Source organism: Nothobranchius furzeri, chromosome 15 (assembly GCF_043380555.1).
Source record: "Nothobranchius furzeri strain GRZ-AD chromosome 15, NfurGRZ-RIMD1, whole genome shotgun sequence".
NCBI classification, from domain to species: Eukaryota; Metazoa; Chordata; class Actinopteri; order Cyprinodontiformes; family Nothobranchiidae; genus Nothobranchius; species Nothobranchius furzeri.
The window spans coordinates 27,592,836-27,611,091 of record NC_091755.1 but is presented as its reverse complement, the minus strand read 5'-3'; the positions used below and the strand labels follow the sequence as shown (position 1 = coordinate 27,611,091).

At 40.9% G+C, this 18,256-nt stretch overlaps 2 protein-coding genes across 3 annotated transcripts; both read right to left on the bottom strand.

Moving 5' to 3' along the window:
- Nucleotides 1–769: 769 nt before the first annotated feature.
- ppardb (peroxisome proliferator-activated receptor delta b) lies at nucleotides 770–7,358 on the bottom strand. 2 transcript variants are annotated; one of them, XM_015967773.3, is made up of 9 exons: nucleotides 7,133–7,269; nucleotides 5,758–5,838; nucleotides 5,320–5,665; nucleotides 5,075–5,226; nucleotides 4,840–4,978; nucleotides 4,358–4,560; nucleotides 3,989–4,195; nucleotides 3,669–3,912; nucleotides 770–1,237 (listed from the first exon to the last, which is right to left on the bottom strand). In XM_015967773.3, exons 3-9 carry the CDS (start codon nucleotides 5,600–5,602, stop codon nucleotides 990–992), a joined length of 1,476 nt encoding a protein of 491 aa, XP_015823259.3. In that variant the 5' UTR covers nucleotides 5,603–5,665; nucleotides 5,758–5,838; nucleotides 7,133–7,269; the 3' UTR covers nucleotides 770–989. The 2 variants fall into 2 exon arrangements, with proteins under 2 accessions (XP_015823259.3, XP_015823258.3); XM_015967772.3 differs by lacking the exon at nucleotides 5,758–5,838 and having other exon boundaries at nucleotides 7,133–7,358.
- Nucleotides 7,359–10,176: 2,818 nt separating this feature from the next.
- LOC107390829 (DEF6 guanine nucleotide exchange factor) lies at nucleotides 10,177–18,250 on the bottom strand. The gene is made up of 11 exons (XM_015967776.3): nucleotides 18,040–18,250; nucleotides 15,270–15,410; nucleotides 15,011–15,196; nucleotides 14,227–14,454; nucleotides 13,992–14,138; nucleotides 12,870–12,978; nucleotides 12,475–12,773; nucleotides 12,230–12,396; nucleotides 11,791–11,989; nucleotides 11,082–11,172; nucleotides 10,177–10,933 (listed from the first exon to the last, which is right to left on the bottom strand). The coding sequence occupies exons 1-11, from the start codon at nucleotides 18,133–18,135 to the stop codon at nucleotides 10,731–10,733; spliced, it is 1,866 nt and encodes a 621-aa protein (XP_015823262.3). The 5' UTR covers nucleotides 18,136–18,250; the 3' UTR covers nucleotides 10,177–10,730.
- Nucleotides 18,251–18,256: the final 6 nt, after the last annotated feature.

Sequence of the window (18,256 nt, the reverse complement as noted above, 5' to 3'; positions counted from 1 at the left end):
CACTATGGAACTGAAATTCCTCATAAGGGGGTGACACACTGGTATATTTGGATTGACCTAAACGGACAAGTATGTAATACCAAACATGTCTGCTTAATTCATGTAATAAGTCATGACCTGCCCTTACAATGTCATTGACAATAACAAATAATTAATAACATGATTACAAAGACCAACAACAAAATGACAAATTTACTGTATGTTGAACATAAAGCATGCTGTCCCTTGTGCTTTGGTGAGTCACATGTTTATAGTGTCAGCCTTAGGAAATAACACGTTTAGCATGATTAAAGTGTTGCCTGTTGGGTAGATGGCTACCAGACAAAAGCTAAATTACTTGGATCTCACATTTATTGACAAATGAAAATGATATTGCACAGACTCTTGTGATGGGAGAGCTATACACTGCTGGACCCAGCCCAGTTTGTGTTCTTCAAACCACATGGCAAAGTGATGATCATGATGACAATTATGACGTTGTAAACAAATATCAATTTGTGCATCTTAAACTTCGACGAGAGCCTGAGAAGAATTACAATCAGTCTTGCAAAACAAGAAGAAAACTTGTGTAAAAGCGTGAAATGCTCTCCATTTCCAACAAAACATAAGAGCCTCAGAATGGGAGAAGCTCTCTCTTAACACTGCTCTGGGGTCAGCGTTGCTATGAAGATGAAACAGGAGCAGCCTCTGTAAGAAAACATATCACTCTTCCTGTTAGGTGACCATTGTGGGAAACCAAGGCTTGCAGCAAATGATTCCAGATGCTCATCACACACACTCACACACTCACATGCACACTACTGTGCTGAAAGTAATGCTGATATTGTGAAGACTTTGCTGATTGTGATAGTCCTAAAAAAGTAAATTTGCTTCATCTTTGTGTCAAAAATCCACTTCCGTATGGAGCTTGAATTGAATGCAGCACATTGCTGCAACCGTAGATTCTGTCTGTAACAGTATTGCTATAGGTCAGTCTGTGCTGGAGGTTTCTAATACATGTCTTTGTAGATCTCCTGTAGTAGAGGGTGGAGCGAGGTCTCCGACTCAGTCTTTTTGATCTTTTGGACAAGCTGAGCGTTCTCAGTAACCAGTTGCCGAAGATCAGCCATCTTCTGAAGCAGCTTGGGAAAGAGGTAGACAGAGTCCGAGTGGTTTGCTTGAAGGTGGAGGTCCAGGGCCTGGAGGATGTTGTCCTGACTTTGCTCCACCTGCTTCACGTTCATTAACCCGGGACGATCTAAGTTGAAAAGAAGACACCAAGAGAAGCCATAGAAATTAAAGATGTAAGTTAATTTAGTTAGGTTTAGAATCAAGAAAGTAAATATTCGCCTGGCACAAACATTCTTTTCTGTGTCTGAGTGTGTTCATGATGTTGGCAAACTCTTCATGAACTCATGGTTAGATTTTAATTAAACTCAAGAAATAATTATTGGACAAGCATCAACTGATTAACCTTTGGAGTCAACCTCATTCATGATGGCTGCCACTGCTGATCAACCTTAGACAGCACAAAATAAGATGTTAATCAGTATTTTTTACAGATATTAAAGGTGCAATTTGTAAGAACTCAACTGTGAAATAATCACTCAACAGTCTATTGTCTCAGTAATGTTGGAAGAAAGGTTATATTGAAACAGAATTAATCATCTGCCGACTGTAGGGTTCTCAGTTTTTCTCCTTTTGGAAAAAAATAACTAAAGCGGGACGTAGTTATTGTTTACACTGAGTTTGTGAGGTCGCCCAATCAACAGTGAGCTGACGCAGCAGCGCAGGCATTTGTAATTCAACACCAGCAGGCAAAAAGCTCCAGAGTTTATAGAACCAAAGCTAGTAAACCAGAGCGACCCAGAGGTTATTTCTTGGGTAAAGAAGGTTAGAGGCTAACATTGAGCTAACAATAAAAATATCTCACTTTTTCAATTACCAACAACTCACTGGTACGGTGAAATGTATGTGTGAAGTTAGGGATGTGCAATATATCGGCATCAATATCGGCCATTTTTTACCATATCGGCCCAATAAATAAAACTGGCCCAATATTAACAACTGATATTTTTTCCACCTTGTTTCTATTTGTTTATCTGTTTCAGAGAGTGAGGGGGTCACGTGTATTTGTTTAGTCATGTGACAGTGATTGTAATCATGTCAGAAGCATAAATGTGTGTGGTGTGTGTACATAATGTAAATTCAGCTTTAATCATTTTCATTCTATACAAAATCTGCTGATTTTAGAAGTATTAATGTCAGTATATTGGTACTGGCAAATATTGGTTATTGCCATAACAGTGATATTAAGATCGGATATCTGTATCGGCCCAAAAATTTCATATCAGTGCATCACTATGTGAAGTGAATAGAGAGTCAATCATGGCGCCGTACTTCCTTTAAGGAGTCATTCAGAACTATAACAGTCAACTAACAGCATAATGGCAAACAACCACACTTCCTGTAATGCCGGAGACAAACTACCGTAATAAATGTAGTAAGTGCTCCCTACCATAAAACACCCTATAATGCTAGCACCAGATATAAAAATGTATTATCTACTTATCAACTTACTGTGTATTAATCATCTTTTGTTGTTATCTAGAATCTTCTGCTGCTGAGCCGTAACTGGCAACAGCCATGAAACTCGCAGAACAGGAGGGAGAGAGTAACGTTGTTACTTATAAAAATGGACTGCAGTTATCACATTTGACCACAGCGTGTCAGTCTTACAAACTGCACCTTTAAGCTACAAATGTGGTGTGGAACTAGCAGAGTTATTCACACGACGTATTCTGAGCGCTAAGAGATTTAGCACATCAAGTGGGACTGAGAGTAATTTTACTGTCAAAATAAATTAATTATTCCATCAGTTTTCAACATGAGGTGATTTTAGTTCAAATATGCATTCCTATGTATGGAAGTCCATTTTTGCCGCTCTGATTAAAAAAAATCTAGTATCTCATAATAATGAGAGTCATAATTATGAGGTACTAGAATGTTTTTTTTTTAATCAGAGTGGCAGGGATGGGCTTCCATACGTAGACCAAACATTTCTATGTAACTTGATAAATACATCAGGTACATAAATGTAAATCCATCAACAACATGAATTTACCTGTTGCATATTTATTTATCTACACATGTTTTATTGTTATTACTAAACAGTTACACACAGCTTAGAGACCAGTGAGCTGATGTTTGCTACAAAGATGGAAGATAATGGGTGGACCAGACACAGTCCCAAGATGACAGCATTTTAGAGGCAGTGTGTGGAAGTAGTTTAGTGTCTGCACCATGGATGACACAGCAACAGACTACAATAAGGCTTTTTGTTGACTTTGTAAGATCATCTGTATTACTCTGTAACAGCGTGTCTGAAAGCCCAGCTGATAGCTCGTCATCGAAGTAACATGGCACCAGCGCGGAGTTGAGAAACAACCAAAACTTACTTGAATTCTAGGATAAACTTCGTTACAACTTTAAAAGGGAACCATTTGATTCCAGAAGACTATAAATATTGGAGCAAAAGCTGTCGATTCTTAAGACTAAAAATAACATTAGAAACCAAGTAAGTGAGATTTAAATCCTTCTTGCAACAATAGCTCAGTGACTTTAAGCAATTTGGATGGACTGGAAGTTATAAACTCTAAACATTTTACCCATAAACTCATCAGTCTCACCTCCACAGAGAATAATGGCAGCAACAAACAGGGCCAGGTCACTGTCATCCAACTCCAGAGCATTGAACTTGACAGCAAACTCAAATTTGGGCTCCATGATCTCACTGAAGGGTTTCCTTAAGCTGCGAAGGAACTCTCTGGTCACAAAGCCTTTTCCATTGGCCACAAGGAGTCCATCTTTGTTCATGAGTGAGGGCAGCATGGCAAAAATAGCCTCGTGGACACCGTATTTCAGCAACGTCACCTGCAGGCAGCAAACAGACATAAGTGCTTTTCTTAAATAAATAAACACAAAATACAAGCAAGAGGCTGTGACTCACCTGGTCATTAAGGAAGAGGTCTACAAACCCTGGAATGGACTTGGCAAACTCTGTGAGCTCTCGCACCGTCTCCACTGTAGTACACTGACAGCGGTAGAAGACGTGAACTCCAATCTCCTTGGTCAAGGGAGCACCTGGCACTAACTGGCTCCACACTAACCCACTTTCTGCTTTCCAGAGTGTGTCCACGTCGTAGATCACAAAGGGCTGGAAATAAAACTACAACCGTTAAAACTAGCTGTAACTCTCTAGAGCTAGGAAGTGGTTTGTGGTGTTTGGGAAATGGTGTTTGGCTCTCATCCCAACTGTAAAATGGATCAGACCTGCAAAAGGAGAAGAGCCTCAAGTGGATATGAGGATCAGACATACCGAGGTGCTGCTGGTTTTGCCCATCAAGATGCTGCGGGCCCTCTTCTTGGTCATACTGAGGTTCTTCTGGTAGGCTGTGTTAACTTGTTTGGCTAATGTCTTCAAGTCGGAGCCGCCTGGTTTGCTGAGGTTCAGCTCCTCTGCGAGCAGACCAGCCACCAGCTTCTTCCTTTCCGCCTCAGGCATACGTCCGTATCGGATCGCTGAGCAAACGCAAACGCACACACACACACACACACACACACACACACACACACACACACACACACACACACACACACACACACACACACACACGACTAGTTTTGAGTAGACATTCACAAAACATACTGGTTATATCTGCTTTTGATTGGAAATTTAAAAAAATACCAAAAGCGTGAATTTTACAGTTTATTGTGTTAAGATTGATCATTTTAAAAACAATAATTAGCCTCAACTTTAAAAAAATTACGCGTTTGGAATAAAACTCTGTTCACACTCACCATCATGGGACATTCCCAATGACAGGCACTTTTGGAAGCGACAATATTGGCACTTGTTGCGATTCTTCTTCTGTATTTTGCAGGAACGCTCACAGCGTTCATATTCCAGTTTCATCCGCACGGTCCGCCGGAAAAAGCCCTTAATCAGCAGCATCACAACTGGTTAAACAACTGCTGTCCAAAAGTAGCTGATATCAAATGTTTTATCTGACAGATTGTCTTCTGTGATGCCTACCTTGCAGCCTTCACAGGCGTGGACTCCATAGTGAAAACCTGAGGCTTTATCCCCACAGACCTTACACTCCACACTGATACCAGGACCTGTGTTATCCTCTCTGCCGAGACGCAGCTGCTCTGACAGCAAAGGCGTTGAAGTATTAGAAAGATCTGTGTTCATAAAACCAAGAAAAGCATGAACATTACATAATTTAATAAATAAATCCTGTTTTTGTGTCTTGGACTGGAGCCCTAGTGTTGTACCTGTGTAGCTGGAGGATGCACTGTGGTTTTGCTTGCTGTGATTGTCCTCCTGATCTTGACCCGCTGTCTGTCTTCTCTTCTTATCCCCCTTCAGGCCTTTAGCCGGAAGCACTTCCTCCTTGTCCTCCTCATCCCCGCTCTTTAATTCTTGCAGGTCTGTCAGCTCTGACGCCGCCCTCCCACAGTCGTCCGTGCCTCTGGACTCTTCTGGCGGCGACTCGGACTTGCAGTAGTCCTTTATCCCGTCATGCTGCTCGGCTGCAGATCGCTGAAACCTTTCCATGGTTCCTGTTGGAGCTGACTCAGCAGACCATCTCCTGTCATGTTGCCATCATTGCCTGACTCACTGAAAGGAACATTATTTGCAATATAAAAATAGCAACCCACATGTCTTTAAAATTTATACTATATACAGAGCTAGAATGAGCCACTGCTAACATTTAAGAGGCTTCAGTTGTCTGCAGATCACCCAGCTCTGTGCTCCATCCAGCATATGAGTGGTTAACAGTCGGATCCAGACTTGTCAAAACATGAAACAGAGCCAGAACAGTTCCCTGAAAGTCCATTGTTAACATAAGCATGCTGGAAAAACCACTAATGTAGCATTTTTATTTAGCATGAGTCAGATAGCAACAGAAAAGAGAGCAGTGTCACTGAATTACGACTGTTTTTGTTTGAGCAGCCAGTGGATGCCCTTGATAGTAGCAGGTTACAATGTGATATGAACGCACTGTGTGCAGTCACATTAAATCTTTATTTTATTGCATTTGGGCCCAACTGGAAGAGACTAGCAGAAGCACAACACTGTTAGAGCCTTGAAGCCCAAAGTTTGGACACAAGCTCTAAATAACAGGAAACGGTCAGGTTTGAGGATTCAAACTAATTTACTCAGAATATATTTTGAAAGAATCAAAAAATGAACAGTTTAGGTCTGTTTGATTGGATTCTAAAGCCTGATGGGTAAAAGATTAGTAATTTATTGCACAATATCAACCAGCAAAAGCAAAAATAAAGCCGTTACTTTTCATAATTTGTGCCCTGAAAGCAAATTTCTCCTTAAAACCACAGCCTTGAAATAAATCAGGGGTTGAGGTGACTAAATGTGTATGAATCATATCGGGATCCCAACTAAAAGCTCTTTGGTCTTGTTTTTTGCTGAGGATGTCTGCAGCAGCAGCTTGGAGACATCTGTATTTTTGTTTGCTTCGGTTTCATGGTAGGGTGCTCTTGCTGATTCGCTGTGCGAGGAAAGGGTGCATGCACTGTGTACACATTGAGCAGGCGGAGGCAGTGGAGCAGAGGGCTTTAAGAGCGAGTGGGGTAATAGTTTTACCCTCGGGGCCCCCTTGTGGATTAATCCGTCCACATATTGATGTTTTGGGTAAAGAGGAAAACACCCAGCGAGCTTAGCTTTTTAAGTTGAGTAATGAGGTTACAGAATAAGAAAATCCAAGACAAAAAGTGTTACTTTTTTTTTAGGATTCGAGGAATAAAGCAGCAGATGTTAGGAGTGCTGCTGAAACTAGTACGACAACCTGTCACACTGGTTCTCGGAAGTGTCTGCTCCATTTGAGGATCGTGTATGAGTCACTCACGGGACTAACTGGATAGAAGTATTTGATAAATGAAAAAACGAATAAAATACATTAGTTTTTACAGCTTACACGAGCTGCTCCTGTCTGTCAGCAGGCAGAACTCCGCTAGCTACTAACCTTGATTTTGACTGAGAACCATTAGCTTTAGCTGCTAGCGTAGCTCACATTACCGTTTTTTGCCCGTGTAAAAACACTCCCTAGCTACAAAGTTAACTCACCTCTCCCAGTAGTGCCGCTGGTTCCAGTGACGTCTCTGCTACGACGACCAGTTAAAACCAATAAGTGACGAAAACAGTCTCGTCCCGGATCGATCGGGTGCTGATAAGTAGTTGGAAGTAACCAGCAGGCTAATAACAGGAGCTAATGTCAGACAGCTAACTAACATTAACTCAGACAGAGTCAGGCGGGTTGAAAAACAACCGAGGCTTAAGGGAGAGGGAAAACTAACACTGGCACCTCTGTTTACTACCACAACCCATGCAAATAAACAAAGTTAACCAGCACCCCCGTCTGTTTCTGCCTGCTGTTCGTACTCTGCTTTGCTTCGTTTCACTCCTCCTCCTCCTCTCCTCCTCCTCCCCCTCAATGTCACATGTTGAGACCCCCCTCCACACACACGCGCGCGCGCACGCACGCATCTTGTTAAATGACAGTTTGGATCAATTATGATTTCTACTTATTTTTACATAAATAAGGTAATCTTTATGTTAATTGAGTCTAGTGGCCATATTTCTGACAATCATTGACTCACACAGGCCACTCAGGGCATGCCCTCCTTCCCTCCCATACATAAACGTGCTTTTGAAATAAAAATAATTATTCCTCGTAGAGCTGTAATAATTAAGTGTTGTTGACTAATTAATTACACCTCTCACCTCGGAAATAACTTGGGGTTTCCATTAAAAAGCCCCCCCCCCCCCCTCCCTTTTTTTAACGTGATGGTATAATCCTGGTCCTTCATTTCACCATCACATCATCAAAAATGTTTTAACCACTAGCAGATATTCAGCCATCTACTTCTCTAAGGCTTTGTTGAGTTTGAAAAAAAAAGTTTTTAGCTTGCTCTCATTTTCTTGTCAATCTTGTAAATCAGACATGACCAAAATGTGGCCGGAGGGCCATTTGCGACCGTTGGAGTGATTGTGTACGGCCCACTAGCATTTTTACAATAATGAATTTAGTCTCTCCCAGATTGTCAATAGCGTGATACTTTGTAACATTTTTATGTTCATATTTGAACTAAAGCCACAAAGTAATTTAAACATTTTTTAAATATAAAAAATATATACATTTTTAAATAACTGAATGTTTATGTTCATTGGATGTATGGAGGGTTCTTTGTAATGTAACTAATGAGCATATATATATATATATATATATATATATATATATACAGAGAGAGAGAGAGAGAGAGAGAGAGAGAGAGAGAGAGAGAGAGAGAGAGAGAGAGAGAGAGAGAGAGAGAGAATATGTCATCCTGCCTGTTACCACTAGTTGGTGTGATTTTGTTCTGATGTTTTTTTAGTTTTTAGTTTTTGTGTTTAATTTTCAACCTTAAATGGTCAAATTGTTTCTTTTAGTTGTTTCTTTTAGTTGTCTTTTGTTGAAACAAAAATCTTCCTACTGACAAAAGATTAATTTTAAAGGTGTGGAACACTGAAAAAACATTTTTAAAATCTTATTTCTGATTATAATCAGTCACTCTGAGTTTTTCAAGCAGGTTGAACATGAAAACAGTCTCCTATGCCTAACTCCTGCTTTAGCTTCTGGTAGAAATTAGATGGTGAAAAAATTGGATATGAAAAGCCTGACAGCTCTGTCACAATGTCACTTAACATTCATGGACTCACCCATCTTGACTCACGACAGGGAAAGCTATTGTTGGTTTGGAATCCAGGAAACAGCAGCGAATGTTTCAGCTAGCAGAAGCTAACTATTAGCATTAGCAAGTTCACCACACAGCAGACGTTTCTCCAAGCTTTTGCTATTTGTGGAGATAAAACATCCATGATACAAGTCAGTGGTAGAGTTGCGGTGCTGTTATCCAATCCAAGATGAGATGTCCACATATCAGTTAATAAGACTCCAAAACCTGCTGTCTCAGCTGTGATGTGGCTCACTTCTAATTCCTGGAAATGTGTTTATGTTCCCCACAAGTACGACTTAAAGGGCATTTATTCCTACTAGAGACCACTGCAATAGATTAAACAAGTGTTTCGCACCTTTAAATCTTTCATATTTATTAGTATAAAAAATATACATAAATCATATTTACATACATTTTTAGATTCTCCACAATTGTTAAATCACCCTTTGCAGAAACAACAGCCTTCATAATTGCCCAAAAGACCAAAGTTTTGGGAAATTGTGTTCAAATGCAGACAGAACAGCGCAGATGTATTCTTTTCCATGATGATGTTCTAATGGGTTCCTAGACAAGACTTCCCCTTCAATCTGTGCAGACTGAGTAAACTATTAAAGTAATGAGAAAGTGTAAAAGGTTCTGAAAATGGCTTTGCATTTAAATATGATGATGAAATTAAAACCTTTGCTTTTTAATTTAAGTAGCTTCATATTTATGATTTTATTATTATTTATATTATCATTTTATGACTTTTAACTGCTGAAGTTTGGTAACGCTGCTAAACCAAAAATCTTAAACGACTGACAATCCTAACCATAACTCAAACAGCCTAATCTCTGATTTTCTCCCAGATTATTAAAACTGCACATAATCTCACAGAATTGGTGCATCTGAACCAATCATTTACACCTAATTATGCTAGATAAATAAAACCTCAGAGCACTTTTAAAGCAGTTTGTTAGGTTAAACTTAATGGCTTCTGTAGATAAACAAAGACATTTAATATATTTATTCATTTATTTTGCCAAATTAAATTCTCATAAATCCTGAACATTATAGAGCTTAATGAGAATAAAAACGAGTAAAAGTTTAAAAGCAGGTTAAATGAAGAAGTTTATCAGATGTAGAATGCTTTTTCTCTGAGGGTGCCGGATCTAAGCAGGATGTAGTTTACTCAGTTTGTCAGGTGATGTCTCTGTTCGCTCAGGGTCTGTAACTGGGAGGTGTTGAATCAGTCAGCAATGACGCGTTTTAATCTGACCAATGAGTTAACGTTTCAGTTCAAACTAAAGCAGCTTAACCACTGACCCATGTGGGCATCAGTTTCTTTATCTGTTAGCTCCGCCCCTTTTATTCTTACTTAGAAGTTCAAAATAAAATCAAAATTTTATTTAGTCCTTTTTGGTTCGAAGTCAATTTTTTTTAATTATTTACTTAATTCACCCAATTTAACCAGTAAAAGATGCATCCGTTTTATCTGGTTGTAACATAAATCCATTTTTTAAATTTACAATAATGTGACATCAGAAACAGGAAGTCACCCAACCCCGCTTGCGCTGTCTTTCCTGTTCATGAGGAATTAAATGATGTCAAAAACTAATACTGAACAAAGTCTTTACATCAAAAAGTCACTTTTCAAAAATATTACAAATTTAAAAATAGAACGTGAATTCTTTGTGGTTCTATTTTTAACTTCTCTTTCGTTGCAATGAGGTTTCTTCTCTCACAGGGAGGAGTGACAGCGTTAGTTCGACAGGAAAACAGAAAATCCTCAAAACTGTTACTGTCTTTGATGTGAGGTCAGTAAATGCAACGTTTAGGTGAAACAGCAGTACTGTAAACTCAGTTTTAGGTGACTGCTTCCATAACACATTAGTCAATGCCTCTTGGCCTTCTTGTTAGAAAATGTCAGTGAAGTGAACGATGCAGAGGCGCCCCTCTGATTCACGGCTCTAGGGGATGTCCATGTCTCCGTTTGAGGCGTGCGAGTGACGTTTCTCTAAATCAGACCCACTTCTGTTGTCCACATTTTCTTTGCTCTCCTCGTTTCTTTGCTGTTCCTCGGATTCTGATTTCTTCCTGAGACGCAGCCCGGGGTCTCTCTGTGTCGGGATCTGGAAGCTGGAGTAGGAGCTTCCCAGAGATGGTCTTTTCTCTAAGAAAGAGAAAGAAAATTATATTTAAAGGAAACAATTTGGGCAAGATATTCAAAACAAAATAAAGGAAAATGTGAAAAGCAAGCAAATGTTTCACAGTTGTCTTAATTCTCCACGAGCTATCATTTCATCCAGAGAGGTGCTCACCGCCCGGTCCGATTGGTCGCATCAATCGGTTCATCTGGACGTTCCAGTGCTTGACGTTGGTGCTCGCCTGGCGAAGCTTCCTCTGAGCAGCCTGTCAGAGGAAAACATAAACTCTCTATAGCATCTACAGCTACAAACAGAAATCACAAAAAGATAACTCTTCAGCTTATGGAAGGACTGATAAGCTAACAGCTAGTCGCAAATAAACAAATTCCAAAGCAGATGGATCTTTAATTGCCTTCAATCTCAAAAATATAGCAAACACTATCTTACAAAGCACTACGCCAGCACCAGTTTGACAGTGGCTTTTCAATTGCATGAGAGGGACAGCAGTAGCTCAGAAGGTAGAGCGGGTTGTCCAGTAATCAGAAGGTTGCCGGTCTGACCAGAGAATGCTGCTGTTGTGTCCTTGGGCAAGACACTTAACCTGCCTTGCCTGCTGGTGGTGGTCGGAGAGACCAGTGGCACCAATGTTCAGCAGGCCTCACCTTTGTCAGTGTGCCCCAGGGGCTACATTGTAGCTCATCCTCACCAGCGTGTGAATGATTGTGTTGTAAAGCGCCTTGGGGGGTTGTAGAACCCTACGAAGGTGCTATACAGATACAGGCCATTTACGAATTGCAATTGAAGATCTACAACAGATAAGTTATAGTTGTTCTAAGCCTTTTCATCGACTCAGATGTGAAGTATAATCCTCAGTCAGACCCACCACCACATCCTGGTCGACCCTGTGCCGGTTGGCCCGGACCTCCTCCAGCTGCCACTGCGCTTCATCCAGGGCCCGAGACTTGGCCTCCATTTCCTGCTTCAGCTCCTGCTTCTCCCTCTCTGTCTTCAGGATGTACTCCTCCTGCTCCTCCTGCAGGGACATCAGTGCCTTCATCTTCTCCTCCTCCTCTGCCAGTAACCTGAGAGCAGCAGAAAAAGACAGATGCATGAGACCCATGACCTGAATATCCGACTCTGATCACTGAGAGAGCCGACTGTGAAGATCCAGTCCATAACAGCAGCGTGCAACAACTTCCTCTGCCAGCAGGTTAACTTCCTCAGGAACTTAATGCAACATGAGTTCGATGTCTGCCCACGAAAGCGACTGTAGTCACAGCCAAATATAGTGTCATGCAGTGTGTGTGTGATGCGACATCTACCCTGCTTGAGCGTATCTGAAGGCCTCTTCGTCCCGCCTAGCTTTTATCTCCTGCTGTAGCGCCTCCTCCAAACGCTTTTGCATCTCCTCCAGTTCTTGGATTCTCTTCCTCTGCTTCTCCGCCTCCTCCTCCTTCAGAGCCATCTCTGCCTGCATACTGACCCGAGCCTAAAGGAACCCAGAAAGAAAGAAGCCATCACTCTTTCTGTCTCAAGACTCTATGCTTGTGTTTTCCTCCATGCTTACCTCCTCAGCCTCACGAAGCTGAATCTCCAGGGTACGCTGGAGCTGTTCGTGCTGCTGGCGCCTCCTCTGCTCGTCCTGCTCCAAGAGGGACTGAGCCTGTTTCTGAGCCTCCTTCAGGAGCTCCAGCTCAGCCAACTTGCGCTCCCTTTCCTCCTGCAAGGCCCGAAGCCTCTGCAGCTCCTCCTCTTTGGCCTGTCGTCGTTTCTCCCGCTGCTCCCGCTGTTCCTGTCGCTTCAGCTTCAGGTCTTTATGGAGAGACTTTTTCCCCTCCACATGCAGCCTGATGGCTGTTTGAATGGCTGTGAAGAAGATTCTGTTTAATGCATCAACAGGAAAATGAAACTTTTAGGGGTGTTTTTTTATTTCATCTTACAAAAGCATCAGTCTCCTCTGACCTGCAGTCCACTCTTGTCTCTGTTTGGTGTCCGAGGCGCTCATTTCATAAGTCTTAGAAAGAGTTTTCAAACAAAACATGCACCTCTTCCCGTCTCGGTCAGGCAGCACCTAAACAAGCAGGAAACAATCATTTTTTCTTGAATTCAAAACTTCGTCACTCTCAAAGCAAACTGTGGCAGGGACTAGTAAGAGCAATGAAAACAGATGACATTAAGAAAAGGTGATATTTAAAAATAAGTGAGAAACTTTGGAGGCAACTCTTGCCTTCAGTAATCAGATTACAGTAAAAAGGAAAATATGACAAAAGATAAAATCAATCGTGCAAAGTATAGGGGTAAATGTGTTGTTTTAGAAAAGCCAAACTAAAGGTTTCTTTTGTTTAATATAAAGGGGAAAACACAACTTCTACAAACCTGATCTAATCTAAAAGGTGCATTGGTGCTTTTTATTAGCTCTAAAAAGTTTTCTTTAACCACATCAGTTTATTTAAATTTATTTTAGACTGTTTAATGGTCTCAAATATCGTAAAAATCCCAACTACTAACTAATAATTCACCTTCCTCTGAGCCTGCTACACTGATGTTGCTCCTCAGCAGAGGCTGAGCTAAGATTTTATGGGCCAAGGTTAGGTGATTTTTATTTTTGCTAATAACTACCATTTTCTAACTTAAATAATCCAATAAAATCATCCATACTGATAAAAAATGTATCTTACTTCCGAAATACAAACACATCTTTGGGATTGTTTTATAAAATGTTAGACAGACAAGGACCAATCAGATTTGAGCAGGAGCCAGGGCCCCTCTGGCCTCACCCCAGGAAACACCTGTGTTTCAAAATAGTGCCGAACATCACAAAAGATTAAGTTCAGCTCTTTTAAAGCATCACAAAGTTGGAGTCTTCGTTTTTATTCCTCTTAAAAATGAAATGTGAATCTTTGTGTTATGGTTTAATCAAACATCTGGTAACCATTTTGTGGGCCTCACCGCTTCACTTAATTCACCTTGGGGACTTTCTCACTTTTATAAAAGAAAGAAAAAAAGGTTTTCGCTCAACAAAAGAAACTAGATGAATCAGCAGACAGTTTCTTTTTCTTGTGTGCAAACAGAAAAACATTTCACCTCCACACAGCAGTTCCCGTCCAGGACTATGTTACCCTGGCAGTCTTTGCGGTCCTCTCTGGTGTAGTACGACAAGTTGCTGGGCCTCAGAGTGAACCAGCGCTCCTTCCAGTTTCTCCTGAGCTGACCTTTTTTCCACAGATAACCCTGCAAGCATCCAAACCAACATACTGACTCAAACAAAAACAAGATTGAACAAAAAACAGATGTATCAGTCAGCAGATCTGCCCTTTACCTCCTTGAGAACATCACCGACAATCTCTCTGTACACCTCCTCAATAGCCATGGTGATAATTCCTTTATCGATTCCTCTGGTTACTTTTCCAGAGTTCATCATCTCCAGGAAGGCCCAGACAGTGATTCCACTTTGCTGAGCTGAATCCTGGGAGAAGAAGTCCTCATATTCAGCACCACTAAACTCAATACTCATTGCCGTGCAAATCTTCTTGAGGAGATATTCCACCTGCAGGAGAGGAGAATTTGTTAGCTTTTAAATTGTTTGTAGTTACTTTTCTGTGACTTTTTAATGGTTTTCACAATTAAACACCTGTTTATTTTTGTGATTTCCTGCAAAAGATGCTGTTTCATGTGAAGCTTTTCAGAATAAGTGAAAAAAAAGTTTACTTGTAAAATAATTGAATTTAAAAACACATCTCTGACAGCATCTCAAACTGTATTTATTTTTTTTATTTTTTTGCAGTCTTTCTGTCATGGAATGTTCTCAGTGGTCGGTGTGTGAAAAATCTCCTAAAATAAAACTGGTGTGGATGGTGTTTTCATTGCATGTAACAAACTAAAAAAAACACTCTGCCTTTAAATTTGAGGCTTTCCTTTGGCAGTGGCATTGAAAAATGCACAACAGGAAACCAACATGAGTTTCTGCAAGTGAGAAACAAGCCCACACCGCGACACAAAAAGTCTTCCACGGTGGAAAAAAAGCAAACGCTCAGTCCTTGTTTCCGATCCAGCAGATTAACAGCTGGAGTCTCAGATTTATAGAACATTCTGTTGGAACACACCTCATCAGGAACCATCACCAACGGGTACTTGTCTTCAGAGAGAAAGTTAAAAAGGCACCAGAGTCGAAAAGCATCCTTCTCTGGTAGGATGGAGCTGCTGCTTCTGTCAGGCTGGTAGTTTTTCTTCGCCGTGAGAGTCCAACAGAGCTCGTCTACATTCTCCTTAATAAAAGAGCCCTCCACAACCTGAAACAGAGTTTGAAAATTACACTGAGGTGTCTGTGAGGCAAAAAGAGCATGATGTTGTGATGTTAGTCACCTTATCCAGGATGTATTTGTTGAGGTAAGGCATGTAGCCCTGACTGGAAACAGGACCGTCGTCGTCATCTCTGAAGTGCTCCTCTAAAGCCACCGGGTCATGTGGGATACTCAGGACTGTGCAAAGGTTATGAGACAAAACCTGAAAATTCACAAAAAACAGAATCAAAAATATTTCAAAATGGCAAAGAGGAAAAGTGCACTGGAAAAACAAGTTAGTTCAAATCTTTTGATTTTCTGCTGATTGTGTGAAAACACTGTTTAGCAAACATAATGCCAATCAACATGCATCCAAAGTGAGCAAGAAGATAAATATTGCTTGTCAAAAATGTTATAACACACAATGTTTTTATAGAATTAGAGAGCGTGTTTGATCATTTCTGCAACTTCACATAAAAATGTTACAAAATAATTGGTGAGAATCTGAAATCTTAAGTGTTGATCATCACAAAACTTTTGTGCACACACAAACTTGCTCAGTGGTCTGGTGGTATGAGTGTTCGAGATCGGGTTCAAATCCACAGTTGGGTCATACCAAAGACTTTACAAATGGGACCCAATGCCTCCCAGCTTGACACTCATCTTTAAGGAGTTGGATTGGGGGGTTAAACCACCAAATATGTCCCGAGCCCAGCCGCTGCTGCAGCTTACCACTCCCCACAGGGATGGGTCAAATGCGGAGATGTAATTTCACCAGTGATGACTAACAGGACTTTAACTTTGAAGAGGTTAAAACACTGAAATAACATGCTTGGTCACATTTTCAGTCAATAAAAAAAAACTTTAATTACTCAGAGAAAGAATCAGGTCAAAAACACTGACAACAGTGTTCTGAATAATTACTACATTGTAAAAATAACATGTGGTGTGTGTTCTATTTAATTGTGATCATTCATGGTTCTCGTGTGTCTTGCTTCATGACTGAGAATGTGATCAAGGTCATGGTGAAATAATACAGGTCTGAAAATGGGAAGAAAACATGAACGAGTTGTAGAAACTTTATAAATCTGTCAAAAAAGAAAACGACTAACAAATCATTGTGGTTAAAAAATCTTTAAGACTCTTTGGATTCCAAGATGAATAAACTAATGTTGTCAAACTATTAAAGGTGGAATAAAAAGCGACATCTAGTGTGTGGAGGTTGTAGTTGCAACAGTAGAACAAGGTTTCCAGCCGTCGGGATGCCAGGTTCGCTGCCGTTACGTGAACATTTTTATTGGGTCCATCTGTTGTAGGCCTCACCTAAACTCACCCTGGTTTTAGATCTTTTATTGTCGCTCCTCTTCTGAGAAGGATGACTACAACAACATCGAGGTACTATTTTTTAAAGTATAGCTTGTTATTAAACTGTTCCATATTCAACCTTTAAAGTTGTAGTTTTCATCCTCATCATTCAGCTGTGGAACACAACAAGTTACTTAAAACTGAAAGTTGTGTGCATGCATAATTAATAACTTCCCTTAGATGTGCAGCTTTGGTGTGCGTGCATGTGTGTGTGTGTGTGTGTGTGTGTGTGTGTGCGTGCGTGCGTGCATGCATGCATGTGTGTGTGAGAGTATGTTAGGCAGTATTTCCTGTAGTTGTGAGCAGATACGCACAAGAGTTGACTTCTGTAGTGATGTTCTGTCTTGGGTCAAATGGTTTCTTCCCATTTCCATGCCATACCATTTGCGTAGAAAGACTTTAACACCAATAGTTTTTAGTCACTGCTGATGTAAAGTGAGTTTAATGCTGTAGAAATAATACTAGATTAGCTGTAGAATAATACTTACGCATAAAGGAACTGTCAGTGATTTTTTACCATATGAAGCGTGGTATAAATAACCATATAAAAAGTGTGCTTTGGCTAGTATCACTGCTTTCCCACCTTATTTCCGCCACTAAGTCAGTGCAGCATCTTGAGTCGTCTGCAGCTACCTAGTTTCAGCATGCTGAGTCTAAACCACATCCTGCCTCCGGGGCCCTACGACATCTGCCACCTTTTCAGGCCACAGCACTTAACTGTGAGTGCCTCTACACGACGTAGGCAGTTTGTGGGTTGGAGGGGGGATAAGCCCAGTCATGAGGCTGTAAGCCAGGATCTAACAAATGCTGGAAGGTGGAGCAGGCCGCAAATGGTGTCTGGGCTACACCAGATGACATAACAGAAAAAAATGAATAAAAATAAAGTACAGTGGCGTTACTGAGGAGCTGGCTGGGGCAAGACACAACTCTCACAGCATGTTTCCACTTTGTCCTCGCTCTCTGTATAACAATGTTCTGTTTGACGCACTTGCTGTGAGCATACACTGTTCAACAGGCTGCTCTCCAGTGCCAGAGGTCTCTTTGCACTACAAGATGGCTCAGTGTGAGCCCAGCTTGGGGATGAGGGGTGCCATTCATATACAAAACTGAGAGTAAACTGTTACTCTCGTGCCTTTGCCAGACAGAGGTGGATATTGTACTTTTTCAGCGGTGTAAGATTTTCACTCAAAATATAAGGAACAAAACTGTTCCTCGTTGAGTCATTCACAAATTAAAAAAAAAACTGCTTGACACAGGAAATATAGTAGATAAAATAAGATACAACCTCATTTCCTGGAGTTGATTAAACAAGAAAGTATTTCTTGGACTTATTTAGTATCCTGATCAACTGGGAATTTTCCATTTCTTCATAGAGAGATCAAGGAGGAAATGTCGCAGCTCAAGTAAAGAAATCAAACCTGAAAAGTGATGATAAAAATAAAGTATTTTCTCGTCCCAATCTTCCAAATAGAGGAGGCTTCACTCACCTTCAGTTGAGACTTGGACACCTTCCCACTTTTCTCCAGATCCAGGGCTGTGAACCCATACCAGATGGACTTGAGCAGCTCAGACCGCAGGTCCATGACTGCAGCAGCGTTCTTTTCTGATTTCCTCTTCTGTGTGTCTTCTTCCCTCTGCTGTTGACAACTGGGGCCCTGAGTGACGGCTGACACACACTGTGCTGTGGGGCAGGCTCCAGACTTA

What these genes read in the sequence shown, in the direction of transcription:
- LOC107390829 (XM_015967776.3), bottom strand. Translation starts at nt 18,135, where the DNA reads ATGGACCTGCGGTCTGAGCTGCTCAAGTCCATCTGGTATGGGTTCACA. An exon ending in GAGACAAGAGTGGACTGCAG is followed by an intron (nt 12,774 to 12,869) that starts GTCAGAGGAGAC and finishes TCTTCTTCACAG; the next exon opens with CCATTCAAACAGCCATCAGG. An exon ending in GCGACCAATCGGACCGGGCG is followed by an intron (nt 10,934 to 11,081) that starts GTGAGCACCTCT and finishes TCTCTTTCTTAG; the next exon opens with AGAAAAGACCATCTCTGGGA.
- ppardb (XM_015967772.3), bottom strand. Translation starts at nt 5,602, where the DNA reads ATGGAAAGGTTTCAGCGATCTGCAGCCGAGCAGCATGACGGGATAAAG. An exon ending in TGCATCCTCCAGCTACACAG is followed by an intron (nt 5,227 to 5,319) that starts GTACAACACTAG and finishes TTATGAACACAG; the next exon opens with ATCTTTCTAATACTTCAACG. An exon ending in ACGCCTGTGAAGGCTGCAAG is followed by an intron (nt 4,979 to 5,074) that starts GTAGGCATCACA and finishes CTGCTGATTAAG; the next exon opens with GGCTTTTTCCGGCGGACCGT.